This window comes from Prorops nasuta, unplaced genomic scaffold, assembly GCF_024137725.1.
Source record: "Prorops nasuta isolate Cenicafe-Biocafe unplaced genomic scaffold, Cenicafe_Pnas_1.2 PNAS00002, whole genome shotgun sequence".
Taxonomy (NCBI): domain Eukaryota; kingdom Metazoa; phylum Arthropoda; class Insecta; order Hymenoptera; family Bethylidae; genus Prorops; species Prorops nasuta.
In genome coordinates this window covers 1469366-1485588 of record NW_027116799.1, presented here as the reverse complement: position 1 = coordinate 1485588, position 16223 = coordinate 1469366, and the positions used below count along the sequence as shown (strand labels likewise).

The 16223-nt window shown below is 42.2% G+C and overlaps 2 protein-coding genes across 2 annotated transcripts in view; one reads left to right on the top strand and one right to left on the bottom strand.

The window, feature by feature from the left end:
• Pez (protein tyrosine phosphatase non-receptor pez) overlaps nucleotides 1-16223 on the top strand; it is a 48530-nt gene that overhangs the window by 23352 nt on the left and 8955 nt on the right. The window lies entirely within an intron of this gene.
• Nucleotides 10792-14383, bottom strand: LOC136777390 (protein glass-like). Its single transcript, XM_066733642.1, has one exon. It carries the CDS (start codon nucleotides 14078-14080, stop codon nucleotides 12674-12676), a length of 1407 nt encoding a protein of 468 aa, XP_066589739.1. The 5' UTR covers nucleotides 14081-14383; the 3' UTR covers nucleotides 10792-12673.

Below are 16223 nucleotides of genomic sequence, written 5' to 3'. Positions count from 1 at the left end.
GTTCGAGACGCAAGAGTGCGATTGGCCGCTATAATTGATACTGGGGAAATGTCTTATCTGGATTGTCCAAGTCGAATAATTTCAAGCAACCGAGACTCTGCAGCTTTTCACTGTAATTGCGTAGGTTGTTAGTAGTCTAGGATCGCGATACGTCGATGCAAAACACGAAAGCCCAAGTGCCTACGCAAAAATCGCTCTTCTAGTCTGCCTATATATATAGTATATATAGCGAACTGCTGGTCCCTTTATCGACAGTCTCCATCGCCAAAGCTCAAAGATTATATACGAAGAGCAGCCACGTAGCATATCGTGCTAAACAGTTGAAACTTTTCAATCATGCAGCACAACCTTTAACCTAATAGCCTAATTAGCCCTGTACTTTTCTCTTTCCCTTTAACGTTTAACGTTCTTTAATGACCACACAAATTACACTCGACCCATCGAAATTTCTTTTTCCTCGCGCGGTTCTTACTACTTCTAGTAATTGCGTACGACTTAACGAGGTCGTTTGCCGAGATTCGATAAGTCATCTCCTAAGAAGAAAAGTCCTCTGCAAGAATCGGATGATACGAAAAATGCTTGTTAAAACTTAGAGGAGTTGCAAGTTGCATAAGCTTTCAAGGACAATATGATAAACGCGAAAAAATGTAGTTATCGAAGGGTAGTATAGCTCTCACGATGAGACCGTATAGTGGCACGATACTCGTATATACAGAAGCTGAATAAATCGGTCGTTTGGGAACGCGAAATTTGGGGTACGTCGCAGCAGTGATAAAAGCTGAGTACGACAACAGACACTAATGGAGCGTTGCAACCAATGGTAAAATCAAAATGGACCCAACTGTCCGTACCTATACTCCCTAATGCCAAGTAACGCTTGTACAATAGTTTTTTCAGGGTGTCCTGATGTTCCCACACTACCGTCCAGCCACCCTAAAATATTCGTCCATTCTTACAATAAATACTCAATGGAGAAACAATAACAATAAACACTATCTGATTTTAGAGCGCGTTAGAAAATCAAAAATTCGTCTTTAATAATTAAGCATTTTCAAGTGGTTTTTCCATTAAAAAGGTACAGTGAAATTGAAATTGATGGAAAAAAGAGATGAGTAATGCTAAGGCGGTGTTTGAAAAATGAAAGTTTGAATGTTTACGTATAGGCAGATGATGCTAGCGATGTGGTGCAGACGCGCGGGCGTTAGCGAGCAATTTTGGGTCGAAGGGAAGGGGAAGGGGATGGTCGTTCTCATGGTGGCATCCCCCAATCGACGCGACACGTGGGAGTATTTCGATGGGTTCGTTTATGAGAATGCGTCGCACGCCGTCATCGCAGGACGCACTCTCCTAACCGACGTCACTCATCCATTATCCTCAAGTGTTCAACCTGATGCCACTGCATGCGGCCTAGCCTGATGCCTATTGCTACGTTAATATATAGCTCTTGCTCATGCCGAATGAAATTCTCACACCGATCGTGACTAGTCGACCAAAATTCTCAAATACAAGACTCGATCGATCCAATGTAATATTTATATTGTTTTGTATACAAAAAACAATTGTTTTTTTAATTTTTCTAAATGATATATATAATTGTGTTGAGTTTGTGCAAGTAAAGCACAAGATGGATCACTCGTGGAGAATTCTATTAGCATAAACTAAATTTCTTCAGGCTGGCTTATTGGCAAACTCGTATAAAGCACACGTTGTCTGATGATGCGAGAAATTTTCTTGACTAGTGGCACGTGCCGACTCGGGTGATTCATTGGGAGCCTCTTATATATACGCAATTCCACATTCTCCCCTCTCTTTTATTAATAAAAATGATCGTACCGTTTTAAAAGTGAGTTACGAGAAATTGTTCGATTGGAAGGATCCATTATCATTGGAATGGTTGAATTATTCAAGTCTGTGTGGTATAAGTTTTCTTGACAATGTGAAAGTATGCGAAAGAAAAGGTCGTTTGGAAGGAACGAGTGGCTTCTTTACGAGTATTGCAGCTTGTATTTTCTTTGGGTCACCTGGTAAGTCATGAAAAGCTATCGCTTGTAGCGGGGAAAAACCTTAAGTGCTTCATTCGAAAGGGGGCAGTCGAAGAATGTGCGCGTGATGTGGCTCGCCTTGCCAATATGCGTGCGAATGCAAATGAGTTCGAGAAACCACCTCTTCCAAAGGGGAAGAGAGTCATTTACAGGTGAAAAAAGTGAAATAACCGCTGATAACGCTGTGCTTTCGTTGCCTACCTCATTATTAAAAGATGGAGTGGGAAATTAACTCTACAATGCATTCTTTACTACGTATGGAATAATTAAGCAACCGCCGCGATATTTCATACGGCGATGACGGACATTAAATCTGCAGCTGGAAATTATGAAAAACTTACAACGATAGAAGATTCAAACTTTCCGATATCTAATATAAGCTGCACTCAAAAGTATTTCTGTGGCGACTACAGAGAGCGACGAAGGAAACAACAAAATGGACCAAAATCCAATTTCGATTCGTGAATAATTTCAAGACTCGTAATATGCTGGATTATCATTCGTAATAGCGTATTGACCAAAATCGTGTTTATAAAAGAGTTGCCGCATGTATATGTTTAAAAATTGAAAATGCGTCGCGTTTCATCGGTAATAATCGTTTTGTAGGCCGAAGTGCATCTGGATTGGCAAATAGTTGCAGGGTTGACTGCTGAGAATTTTGGGGGTTGGAGGGGATGAGGAGTAATTTCGCGGAGGCATGCAACAAGTGGCCGAAAGGGGAGTAGCCGTAGGCATCGGGAAGGCGAGAAAAGGACGAGAGAGAAGGGTCGAGACTAAAAGGGCGAACTGTGCCAAGCAGCCAAGCCAAGCTTGCCAGTTGGCTTGGCACGAAAGCCAAGCCGCGTGTTTCGCGCCGCGCGAGATTCGTCATGTATGTATATGTACTTAACTACATATACACCCCTCTAGCTCGCGACTCAATTCCAACCTCCACTTGACGCGTCGTACCAAAGTAAAGACAATCTTAATAGAAATATCCTATGCCGAATTTCATCCACGAGAAAAGTTCTAAAGTATCTCTTAAAGCCAAAATTAAATAAACGAATGCCTTTGTCATTTATTTCTTGTTAATTTTATTTATCCAATAGTCTGAGGAGATCGTTGGTCTCAACGCTGGCAAGTGTGAAAACGGAAGGAAGGGGGTAGATGCCGAAGAGTTGGTATATTAAATGCCTGGAGTAACTAGCTGCGTTATGTGATGAAGCATTCCGTTGCACATGACTTAACATTGCGGGACACTCGGATTGTTCGCGCAGAGAGAGTTTCATAGCACCCAATTAGCGAATATTCAAACGTCCCTCCCTCTACTCTGGGTTGATCGTCTGATTCAGTCCTCTGTCGTGGGACCACTGATTACTGACTTTAATAACGATTCGACAAGGCCTTCCGTCACTCTACAAAGCCATTTCCAGAATGCACATTTGCTGCAGGAGCAATATATATATATATATATATATACGAAACGATTAAGCAACTATATAACTTTATGTTTCTCGCTATAAACAGTATTTGATTATTCTAGAGTAAAATTTTTTAATTTATATATTTTCCAAATCTTAGAATCTTTTCAGTTTTCGAAAATCGTCACTAATTTTTTTTTTCTTGAAAATTGAACTGGCAACTTGCACGTACACGTAATACACGAGTCGATTTATTATTATTCGCGACATCAGACAGCCTTTCTTGTTTCACTATTTTATTTATTTAATAAAAAATCACGTTGTCTACACTTTCAGCGAGTTATTATAAATCACAGTGTATGAAATTAACATTAACATGATTTTTCAATATTTGGCTGATATTTATCGTCTCGTTGAAATTGTTAAAATTCCCTTTCTCTTTCGTCAATTTAATATTAACCTATATTAACCTAAAAGTGTCAAGACTTTCTAGTGGATACATTGTTCGAGTATCTGGTTATGGAATTGAACGAATACTCGGGGAATTTACAAAGTTTATATTTTGGAAGCTGAAGAATTATTTTGTCGCGAAAGCTTATACGTTTAGCGAGAATCGCAATGTTAATGAGATTCTACGAAAAATGGCTTTGCTGGAAAATAAAAAAATTGGCAGTTTGTATTCCAATGTAAATACTCGTGTACAGGAGAAAGAATCTGCAGTGATTAACGAGACACACGCATCAGAAACATTGCCAAATACTGATAACAGGAGCATTGTTGAGCAAAATAGGAGTATATTTAGGCAATTCCTCGCAGAATTTAAGGAGCTTCGTGACCGTTATATGCCAATTGGTGCTCTACAGAAGCAAGTGTAAGATTATTTTTATATAATTCAATAAAAAAAATTTCTATACATTTTTTTTAACGCGATAATTAAAATTGAATTTTTACATACAGGGATAAAAATGATGGAGAAGAGAAAATTGTACTAAATGATTACGCGCCACGTAAGAGTGATTTGGAAAAGCCTAAGAAAAGCGAGGATCGTCGCAGAATGGAAGAAAGGGGTCATCCCAGCCTGCGAAACGTAAGCTCGATCAATTCCATTGATTATTTTGGGGACGTGGATTCTTGCAGCGAGGAGACCATATCGCGAATGACTTCTGGTCAAACTTGGTGCCCGGAATTATTGAAGCAATATTTATTGCGTAACCGTGTCGTGAAGAGAATTTTTCCCATTCGCTTTGCGCCTGAAAAGCCGAAAATATACTCGATTGGACTGAATCCAGGAACGAAAGTAAAAAATGGAGAAGCCGAGGGAAGCAGTGAAACTTGCAGAATTTATAGTTCGACTAATCTCAGGAGATATGTGAGTTATTCCTTCAGCCCCTCCTGGACAGATAAGAATTTTCACAGTAATAGACAGGAGTTTGTTTGTGTTTGTCGAAAGAGAAACGTGTCAGTGCAATGCAGCGAAGATTTCTTCAATAATGATTTCATTAAGTTTGAGAAAAGGGACAGGCATCAACAGAGAAGGGAAACTAAGGTTAAAAAATCCCGAAGCAAGATTCATTACAAGAAATTAGAGTGGAAGAGAGCGGGCAACGGCGAGGTTGACGCTCGCAGAAAACTCGACGAATTTCTACGCGATAACATTGAAAATGAAGGTTATGAGGAAGAGATTAACTATAGTATATCGGCGAAAGCGCACGGTGGTGGTGACAGCGCCTCGTCCGTGATCTTGAAAGCGATCGATACGAACAGCAGCAAATACTTGGAATGGAAAATCTCCGAATCGCAAATCATGGAAAATGTTAAAAGAAGGATAGACAGAGATATCAATCATCATGAGTTTAACGAGGAAAGCGAGACGGAAGAAATTCCAGAGGTACACCGTGCCAGCAGAGATCCTGTAAATATCGATGAGAAATATTCTTTAAGGATCGACAATGCTCTAGAGAGAAGAAATTATAGACACAAGAAGTATCATTTTTATAATCAAGAAAATATCATAAATGTGAACGAGATGGAAGCTCGATACAGCTATCCCATTCTGAAGCACAAGACTCGAACAAAAATGGAGAAGGAGACGAAGAAAATTTTGCGTCTTCCCTCCTTGTACAAAGCAGCCAAAATAAGCGAGTCATCGATGACGTATGGAACGGAACGTTCGAGCAAACCTAATGATAAGCTTGGTAAAGAGAAGAATGAATCGTTTTGCATGTCGCCATCTTCGAGCCTTAATTATTTCTTGAGCGAATCGAGGCAGGAGGATTCTTTGGAGAGGGAGCAATTTTATAACGTCGACTACTTGGACCCCGGTGTCCTCACAGACTCCTCGAGAGCGGAATACGAGTCGGCTAATAATTTTTATGACAAATTGGGAGACGATTTGGAAATAATAAATTCTCGAGCGATCAGTAGTAGCAAAAGCTGCGACGACAATACCTCGGCTTTCGACTTTGCGATGGACGATGATTTTCACTCCGACGAATCGATCGATCGAAAGATCAACATCGCGGTGGAGGAGCTAACGGAGAGCCTGATCCTCTACGAGAGACGATTCAACGACAGGCAGAAAAATGAATGCGCGAGAAAAATTAATAGCCACGATAGAACCAAGCAATGGCTCTCCGAGGTAGAAACTTATAATACAACTTTAATAACACCTTCGCTGTCCTTCATTTCCGATTCTGAGGCAGAAGTGAATTCTCAGAAGAACGCAGCCGTAATTCGTGAAATGACTTCGACTAGTTAGTTTTACTTTGTTTCGTAACGTTTGGATAATAAATATTTTATATTTGCTGATATTGCACGAGTTCCAAAGTGCTGGAACAGTTTGTCGCACAGAGAGAAATAATGATAACGCGAGAAAAACAAAAAGGGATCGTCCTTATATATATATACACGTCGTAACAATACTGAAAATATGGAGAATTTCTAGTTATATGTCCCTCGAGCATGATAGGATGTTGTCCCGGAGAGTTCGGCCACATCATTAAACCTGTTGACCATTTCGGCAGTGCGGTTTCCTTTGAAGGAGGTTTCCAGGAGTAGAGGGGGGGGGGGGGGAAGGTTGGATAGAGGGTTGAAATCGCGAGAAAACGTGCACAGCTCGCTCGACCGTAAATCAACCGAGCGGAAATGCAAAATGGACAAGACGCTTCGCTTGGACGACTCTTCGTACGTACGGCTGCTTTCCATCTTTGTTCTCCACGGGAGTGAATCGCGATCAAAAGAACACTCCTGCTTTTCTTCTATCTATATGCAGTATACAATGTTTTTCCGTTTTAATGGCAATTTATTACAAATTTGTGGAATATACTTGTGTAGAGAGCAAGAGAGAGAGAGAGGTTGCTTATACTAATTGGTTATTAATGATTTAATGGGGAGAGACAGAAAGATGGTACATATACTATATATATATACTGTAGAGAGGAGGAGGTTGTCCGGGAGGCGATGAGTGTTTGGCAGCGGGAAATCGGATCCTGTGTCCCAGATCGCGAATCCGAGATTACCGCGATATTTATTTCCTTCTTTGTGCACCGGCTAGGGCTGAGATATCAAAGAGCTCCCGGGGAATTAGGTATACCATAGACGCGCGTAAGATGCTTTTCCGCGGCTGATCCTCCTCACGTGAATGCCAGCCCCGAGTCCCGAGGAGCAAGGATTCAACCACCTTTCTCTAATTCCACTATGAGAAAGTAATTATTCCTTCTTCTCCTCTCCCTTTGGCTCGAGAGAAAACTTTAAATAGCTGCTCGGCCAGATTTACCGGATGGAACGCACGGATTCCTTTAATTAAAAATATTGATTCTTCGATTCGAGTCTTCAATCTCTTTTCAATAATTCCAATTCCAATCGAGTGTCATCATCGACCTTCACTTTTATTTCTAGTTACTGGAAGAAAGCTGGAATTTGTCCGATTACGCAACGACACCGTGCCGTGCGTACGCGATTCCTCCTGCACAGTGACATTTATACGATGTCTGTGCAGTCCGTGCATATGCCGTTAATAGAATTCCATCGAGTCAATCATCTTTGGTAAAAAGTTGAGCCCCGACAATTATTCGACTGCTCCCTATTTTGTGTTATTGGTTCCTGAACCATAGTTTAATATACAGTGGACTGTGTCAACAGTTCCATTTAACGTGTCCGCAGAAGAAGCGTGTAGTCCTCTGTTAAGGGGTGTGTATAGAGGCTGTCCACGCAGTGTCCGGCAAGGGAAAAGATTGCTCGGGTGAGCCCTCTGATCCGAGTTTCAGAGGGAAGGGGGAGGGGGGAGGCGAGGGTGAAAAGAAGAAGAAAGTACAGTAGGGTGCGGCCTGTGCCTGTGTGACGAGTAGAGACACGCTTGGGGTCAGGACGAAGCAATTTTCGGCTTTGGAACCAATTCGGTACTAATACCAGAGAGATCAACTAACCATTCCATTCCCTCAAATTGTTCAATCAAATGGCATTCCTCACCTTTAACGTCGACATTGATCTATTTTAACACACCGTATTATGCTTCTTTCTATCCACTATATACAGTACGTACTATATTATATATATACCAAGGAATATTCTCTATTAAGATTGTTTCGTCGAAGATTGAGAAAGATCTTACGATCATGGATTTCTTTCTGCTTCGACAGTCGACACATCTGGAGAAAGCTTTTACGGTTATTATCTTGGTGATATTTGTCGTCTTCCGGATCAGCAGAGTAATATCGTGTCTGTTCACCACCACAAATCGTATGGCCCATACTCGAGCGTACCAAAGTCCACGATTGTTTGTCGAGTAATAAAAGCGTCGCTACTGTTTGTCCATCTCTCAGACACCACGATATTTCCACGCACACATTTTCTTCCTCGATCCGATAAAAGACTTCGAATTCATCATCGATTTGGTCATTCTTCAGTTTTCATATAGGATCGAATAAGCGCAAGAAAACGCAAGAAATGGTATTAAGCGTACTTCTATACCTGCGTTTGTGGTATGGTACACAAATGGACAAGCTAGATAAACTCGGTTTACCATATAGAAGATCGTATTTCCCCCATAGGCCGATAGTAATTGACACACGAGGTCGCGTAACAAGATAATTTCCCCTGCCTCAGTGCAATATTGCAACATTCGTGGTTCAGTCTTCGCTCGAGTTTATCATCCATCAGAAAATTCGTAAATTACGAAAAAGATTTGGTTTCCGAGTTTTTCGCTTGTGTACTACCGTACAGTATCGTGAAAGGTATACGTCGTATGGTTAATAAGGGGATGTACCAGTGATCCCGTTCTCCAAACAAACACAGAACCGCCTTTGGGGCTCCCTGGACTGACGGAGGGTCGGAGCCGAACGACGCTGGAAACAATTATGTGATTCACACCGATTTCGTTGATCTAGAAATGTAATCCCTACACGCGTTCTTTTCTAATAAACACTGTTAATATTCCAAATATAAAATTGTATTATAAAAGTGCAAAAAAAAATCGCCAATTACCTCGATATGATAATAATATAAAAATTTGTTGTATACACATCTCGATATACATACGTGCATGACTTTAGTGATAGGAAGACCAAAAAAGCGTTGAGTGAACGATCAATTTCCAGCAAGTGTTCGCGTTTGATTTATCATGGACGAAAATTCGATTGCTGTAGAATTTTCGGGTTGAGGAAGGCGGTTGGTGGGTTCCTCGGGAAGGATATGATGGCGTCGGCGTGCCAAAGTCCTGGGAGCTCCCTGGAGGGTCCTGCATCGTGGAGGAAAATGGCAAGGAGGCTGAAGGCGCATCGACAGCCCACGAAGCCAATGGATACCCCGCTGCCGCGCTACCGCGCTGCAGGAAGAAGCAATTTCGCAATTTTCCTTCTCGACTTTGTCATCTTCGCTTTGCTATTCGACGCTGAAATAGAATTTCCCGACGCTCTCTCACACGAGTGCTGGTCGGAGAACCTCCGGTACACCTGCACCTTTATCAAAGTGCCTCTCAAGAATCTCTACTATTTCTTCCCAGCCACCGAACCATCCGAACGCTCCTTCAGCATTTTTCCCTGCCCATATTTGTCCACCCTCGACTTACCCGACAACCACATTGCTCCTCTTTCAAATATACTGTGTAATAATGATAAACACGGCGAATGGTGATAACGATGAATTATATTACTATACGTATAGAGGAGTCAGACTGGTGGAGGTTATTTCTTCACCCCCTGTGCAACTGGCTCCGCATTAGAAGCTCCGGTACGTTCTTACCGCAGTGCTGTTTTTTCTTAACTTCTTCCAAAAACATATTTTTCTCTGGAAAATAAGCCTAAGAACACTCAAATCTGACACCTCAGTCCGGAGATACACTAATTTAATTTTAAAAAAGTTGTTATATTAATTAATTAAATTATCTTCAGATTGGATTGTTAGATTTGAGTGTTCTTAGGCTTATTTTACAGCATTCAGCAAACACTGTGCAGCACTTGCCTTTTCCAGCCCAGCATTCTCATTATAAAAATTTCCAGAGAACAAAATGTTTCTTTTTGAGCAAGTTAAAAAGTTTAAAAATTAATATTTAGGAGATATAGACAATTGCTAAAAAATGCTAACACTGTGGCCAGAACTCATGGGAGTTCCTTAATGCGGAGCCAGCTTCACAGAAGTTATTTCCTCGAGCGATGAGCTCTCGAGTTCGCGTAGCAGATTATATTATTAAGTATATTATTGGCTGTCGCGAAGGCTACATTAGGCTCGTACTTGTGTACGATATAAGAGGCAAAAGGAATAACCTATTAGCTTGGTGGCCCAGGAGGAGGATATCGAAAAATCGCCCTGCAGGATTTAAAGCTCTCCTTTCCAGAGAAGGGCGCGACACCGTCTCTTTATTCGAGGCAGCACAAAGCTTCCGCGAAGATTACAGGGCTACCAATCCCTCCTCTATGGATTCTATGGAGAGGCATTACTGCTAACACACACACACACACACACACACACACACGAGTAATATGGAAGGGCATCATCCCTGGACAATACTGACTCGAATCACTCCATCTCCCTTCCCACCCCTTCGCTCACTTTCGACCATTCCTTTCTTCGTCCGATATATAGTTATGTTATACTACATCTCCCGATATATTATTATCCCAATGAAATTCGTCGTGCTTACATCGCACTCTCTTTACACTTTATAAATCCAGGATTAATCTCTCCATACAGTACAGTGCTGTTAACAGTACTTAAACCTTTATTCACTTGAATTTGTCAAATTTGGGACTTTGGGTAGTACTAAGTTTAAAATACAAGTTTTCATGATGATGTACGTATATATATTTAGGAAATCAAACTCTTATATACAGATATGAACATTGAATGCATTCAGTAATTAGCTTAATTGTAATTATTAAGTTCTATGTCTTAAGATTAAACGACGCTAACAGTATTGTAATAATTGTTTTTTTTTTATACATTTATACATATACATTAAAATGCGATACACAGTGTGCGTATGTACAGTGAAAAAATTAAACTGTACTCGAGACTCAATGAATCGAAAAGATAATGCGCTGATGAGATTTATCCATTTAAATAGCTTATAAGTGGCCTCTTAATAGCTACGAAACATGATATTTTCCTAAAAATATGACTATATCACCGATAATTATTATTAACATTTGATTTACTTTCATCGTTTGCCTTACGACTATTAGCAATTATTCCGTGACAGAACTTAGGCAAAGAAAAGTTAAACGATAAAATCGAAACTAAAATTAAATTATAATTGCATTTTTCCCGAGGAACACTCGTGTTCCTAATCGTTACAGAAAATACGATGGTTTACTCTAGCTGTATTTCTATATAACAATTTCCATGAATTGCGTTAGGAGAAACTTAAGATTATTCTTATACAGGCATTGAATAGAGCTCTTTGGTGATTAAGAGATATGTATAACGACCGGTCTTTAAGCCATTTAAACTCGCACCGTTTAAATGCACAAGCACGTTCGTATTTAAAACATAAGCACAGCTTTATGCTAGGTATAGTTGACTAGATTTAACTCTTTCATTCCAAGTTTTCTAGAATGAAGGATAATGCAGAAACTGAACGTAAAACAAACTAAAAGATATCTCGCAAGCTGCCCCTTACATATATATAATACATTACGAATAAGCTTTTTAGTACTTAATTATATGAATTATTTTCTGCCTTGTGCTTTGGTTTGATTCATTAAAACACTTGTGTGCGTATCGCTAAATTAAACATTAGATTGATTGACTAGAAACGAGAGACTAGTGAACATTAGTGAAAGATGATCGATGCTTTGGATTTTCTTCTTGGAAAATGTCTAAAATTAAGTTATTGCATGCGATTCCAGAATAGACTAGAGAATTACATACGTATGACTAGAGATACAATATTCTAATTAGATTTCCATCAATTGCCTTAACTATCTTTGATAATTAGCTGTATGTCTGATCGCATCGAATATTTGAAATACGATAAAATCGAACAAAAATAAACTCTTAAAATTTTAAGCTTAATTCTGAATATTTCTAACGACTAGATTTTACGAACTCCCTTTCGCACTCGATATATTAACAACTCGCGTCTGACTAATCGTTATCACTTGTGTAGCACGATTTCTTTTTATGTACACACCGACTATTTACACATTTACAATTTTACGAATACTGTTTCACACCTTTCCTCGACAGGGATTTTACAAAATATTACAAATATCTTTATATCATCTTCTTTGGCATAAATTACTTTCACTTATCGGTATAGAAAAAAAAATGGTAATCGTTACTAAAAGTTGCGAATAATCCTAATAGTTAAATTCATACACGCCTATTAATAACATAGAAAGACTAGAATATTTTGCTCGATTTAAAATATAAGATCTTAACGTAATAATGACTAGAAGTTTCATGGCTGAAAAAATCGAGATTCGGTGCTCGTCGTGACTACCAATTACAGTGACTAGAATATTTGCTTGATTAAAGTTTTCTCGAAAGACATTTAAAGACATCCCGCATTAATTATTATTATACATCGATAATCTATTTCTATATAGCTAAAAGACTGGAGAATGGTAAATTTTGATTTGACACTTGTGTAATTGAAAGCCTGTCCGGGGTGTTTGGGGAGACGTTGTTTCTCTCGAAAGATGCATGATTTTCCCGATGTTATACTTAGAGATCCAAACCGAATCTCCAATAAAGACCTGGTCGTCTGGGCAAGGGTCTCGCAGGGAATTGGTGTCAGGGCATCTCGGTCGTTAAGGGATTTTGTCCACTGACCTGCAAGTCCGTCTTCCTCAGCCTATCGTCCTGTCCCTCTCCAACGCTATCATTATTATTGTTGTTATTATTGCTGGCAGCGCCATTGGTTTCCGGATGTTGGCTCGCAAGATGCTTCCTCAGTGCAGCTTGTCTGGTGAACTTGGCATCGCATCTGGTGCAAGGGATTTCCGGGATGGCCGTTGAAGTCTCGCCATTGAGGAGTCTGGGCTTGTGCCAACGTCGATGAGACGCCAGGTTAGCGGGACAGGAGAAACGCTTGTCGCACTCGGGACAGCGATACTCCACGTGGGCGATCCTCGAGCACCTGTGCTGGGCCAGCTGGAAGGCGTCCTCGTGCAGCTGCCGGCAGAGTTTGCACTGATAGGGCCCCAGGCGATTCTCGATCTTGGCCAGTTCCGCTCGGGCCTCTTCCGTCACTTCGACGATGTTGAAAGCGGGATCTATGTCACCGGTAACCACAGCCTCGTCCGGTCCCAGGATAACGGTACCAGAAACTGGGCTGCTCGTGTCCTCGTCGAACTTCAACCTCCTCGCGTGTTTCTTCTTCGGTCTCGTCGACGATTTTTCCGATGACGACTGCTGCTTGTTAGGGGTCGCAGTCATCGAGTTGGCTGCAGCTGCTGGAGAAACTACGTCTTCGTCCCTGGGTCTTCTTCTCGGACATTGCGGTGGCGACGGTGTACTCGGTGGAGTCATCGGTGCGTGGATGCTCTGCAAGGGATGCTGCGGCGTCAGCAGCAGAGGATGATGGTAACTCTGCATGGACTGCAGCTGCGTTGGACTCGACAGCAGAAGCTTTTGACTGTGCAGCTGGTATCTCGAGGACAGCTCCACGTTGCTCGGGTACAGTGGCAAACGGGTCTCGTGGAGGCTCCTGCTTTTATCCGCGACTTCCGCTACCGGATTGATCTCCTTCTTAGCCAAGAGGCGGTCGTAGCTCTGATGACTTTGCACCGAGGAGCTTCTGGGTGGAGAATCAAGGTCATCTACGATCAGGGTGTCCTCGTCTGGTTCACGATGGTAATTCTGAGTCCGTTGGACATCCTCGCGCAATTTCCGGTCCTCCTCGTCGTCCACCTCGACCTCGATCGGCTCCTCGGTGCACGATGTACTCGGCGTTGGTGCGGGTGCTTTCAAGGACAGATCCAAAGGACAAGGGCTCGATGACCTTGCCGTGGGCTCCCAGCAGGATTGGATCCTCTGCTGCTGATGACCGGCCATTCTGGCGTAAGCCGCCGAGGCGTCCTCGATGGGAATGTGCCAGGTGGTCGCCGAGGCGTAAGGATGATGGACCTCGTCACCGTAGTAGCCCATGTAGCTCAATCCCGGGCTGAGGAAAGCCCTCGGCAATGTGCTGTGCAACATTTTTTCTCTCTTCCTCTCCCTCTCTCTCTCTCCCTCTCCCTCTTTCTTTCGCTTTCTTACTCTTTTACTGCTGCAGCACTCGGTAAGAAGTCGACTCGACGAGCTTCTTCATGGTCAAGGTCGAACGGAGCAGCAGGAGTTCCGGCCGCCGACGATGATGGTATTTGTCGCAGAGTATTCTCCGATAGCTGATAGCCGGTGTGTCACTTTAACCGTTGTGGATAGAGGCCAGTTGTCGAAGGATGTTGACTCGAAGTATTTTGCTTATAGTTTCTGGGAGCGAGAGAGGGACGACTCCGTCGGTTTGGCGATCGGACGCCGTCTGACAGAAGGATGCTCGTGAAAGCTCTGGTATATACGTATACGCTCCGCCCGAAATGCATTGCTTGGCTGGCTTGCCATTGGCTGGCTCGTGGCTCCCCTCTTTAAACTCGTGCGTGGCGCGTCGGCGTTTAAACGCCACTCGCCAGGCGAGCGAGCTGCGAGCGCCGCGCGGCCCCCGAGCGTAGGCACTAGGCAGGCAGGCCATACCAGGCCATACAGCCCATCCATACAGGCCAGGACAGGCAGAGCAGACGGAGCAGACGCCTGTCGGTTGGGGACTTGGGGGGGGGGGGGGGGCGAGCACCGAGCAGCGGACACGGACGAACGACGCTGTGTGTGCCCAGCAGCACACACAGTAGCCTCCCTGCACAAACAGCACGCATAGATGGAACACACAGTCCAAAGTCGAAGTAGGTAGGGGTTGTTCACGCTGGTTCACGCTGGTTCACGCAATACCTGTGTCCTTCGCGCCGCTCCGCTCCGATCTCGCATCTCGCTCGAGCGCGATCCCGTCATTCCCGACATGCTGCTCATCCTCTCATTAATTCTCCATATGCCCCTCGCCCCAACTGAATTCTCCTACATTTATATCCTCTGGATTATCATACGCGATTCGCCAAATCTATAGCTTTCGACACTCCATTTCTACCAAAATCTCATACATCCGCGTTAACTATTTAGCAACTCGATATCCTCCGATGCTATATATACTATAAACTTTTTCAAACACGGCTTTCTCGATTAAACTTTCAATTATTATAATGGTTTATTTACAGCTTGTTCATTTGCCTTTACTTCTGACACAGTATTATCGCGACGAGTCGACGAACACGAAGAGAACGATAAATCTGTGACACGCGACATTCTTCTCGATTAATAAAGGATTATATATATTTTTCAAAACAACCTTGTAATTGCCTAATAAAAGCGTTTATTCAATAAACGTAGAATGATATCAAGTGCTTTCTAAGCAATATAATGGTTATGCAAATTTAATGATTGCTTGGTTATGGAAGGGCATCATTGGCTTATGATATGATTGGCCTTCACTTACTCACCTAACATGCATCGGTTACAACGCAATTACACTATACACGCGTACGTATAATTGCTGGTATAGAATCGAAGCTTCGACTACAGTCTTATAAAATATATCCACGCTAATATCTGTACTAAAAGAAATGGAAGTATGCAATTGGGTATTGTATTTACAGTTTTTAATACGAAGGTTTGAAACTCTAATATTTTTCGATCAAGGGGAATTTTCCTAACGTTGACTTTGTAGCGATTCGAAAGTTTCTTTTTTTTTTTTTTTTTTTTTTTAACAAGAATGAATATTGATAAAAACAAATAGCGAATGGCTCCTTGGCCAGGCATGCAAATTTAACGAAAACGACGCGAGACTGCATCGCTGGGCGTCGGGTACTTACGTGACACGCGCGGGATACAATTGCCAGGTTGTATTTGATACGCATAATTGTTAGTGGATAACGCATTGGCGGATAGTTCTCACGCTGTCAAGCAGCAACGCGAGTATTAGACCCTCGAGAGTTGTTTAATTTTCTCTTTTTCTCGCATCCAAGTCTCCACCTTTCCTCCCCTTTTTCTTTCTTTAGCACTCGGCCGTGTCAAACTCCTGCACTGCAACCGTACATACGTGCTAGGCCTAAGATGGCTTGACGTCCAAATCACAGGGCTCCCCACGCACACAGATCGATAATGAAAACGCGCGATCCATGTTCTAGCGACCAAGTAGGAAAGTATAACTTTAGCGATAGAATTGCTTCAAACAGCGATAAATTATTGCTATGACCATGCC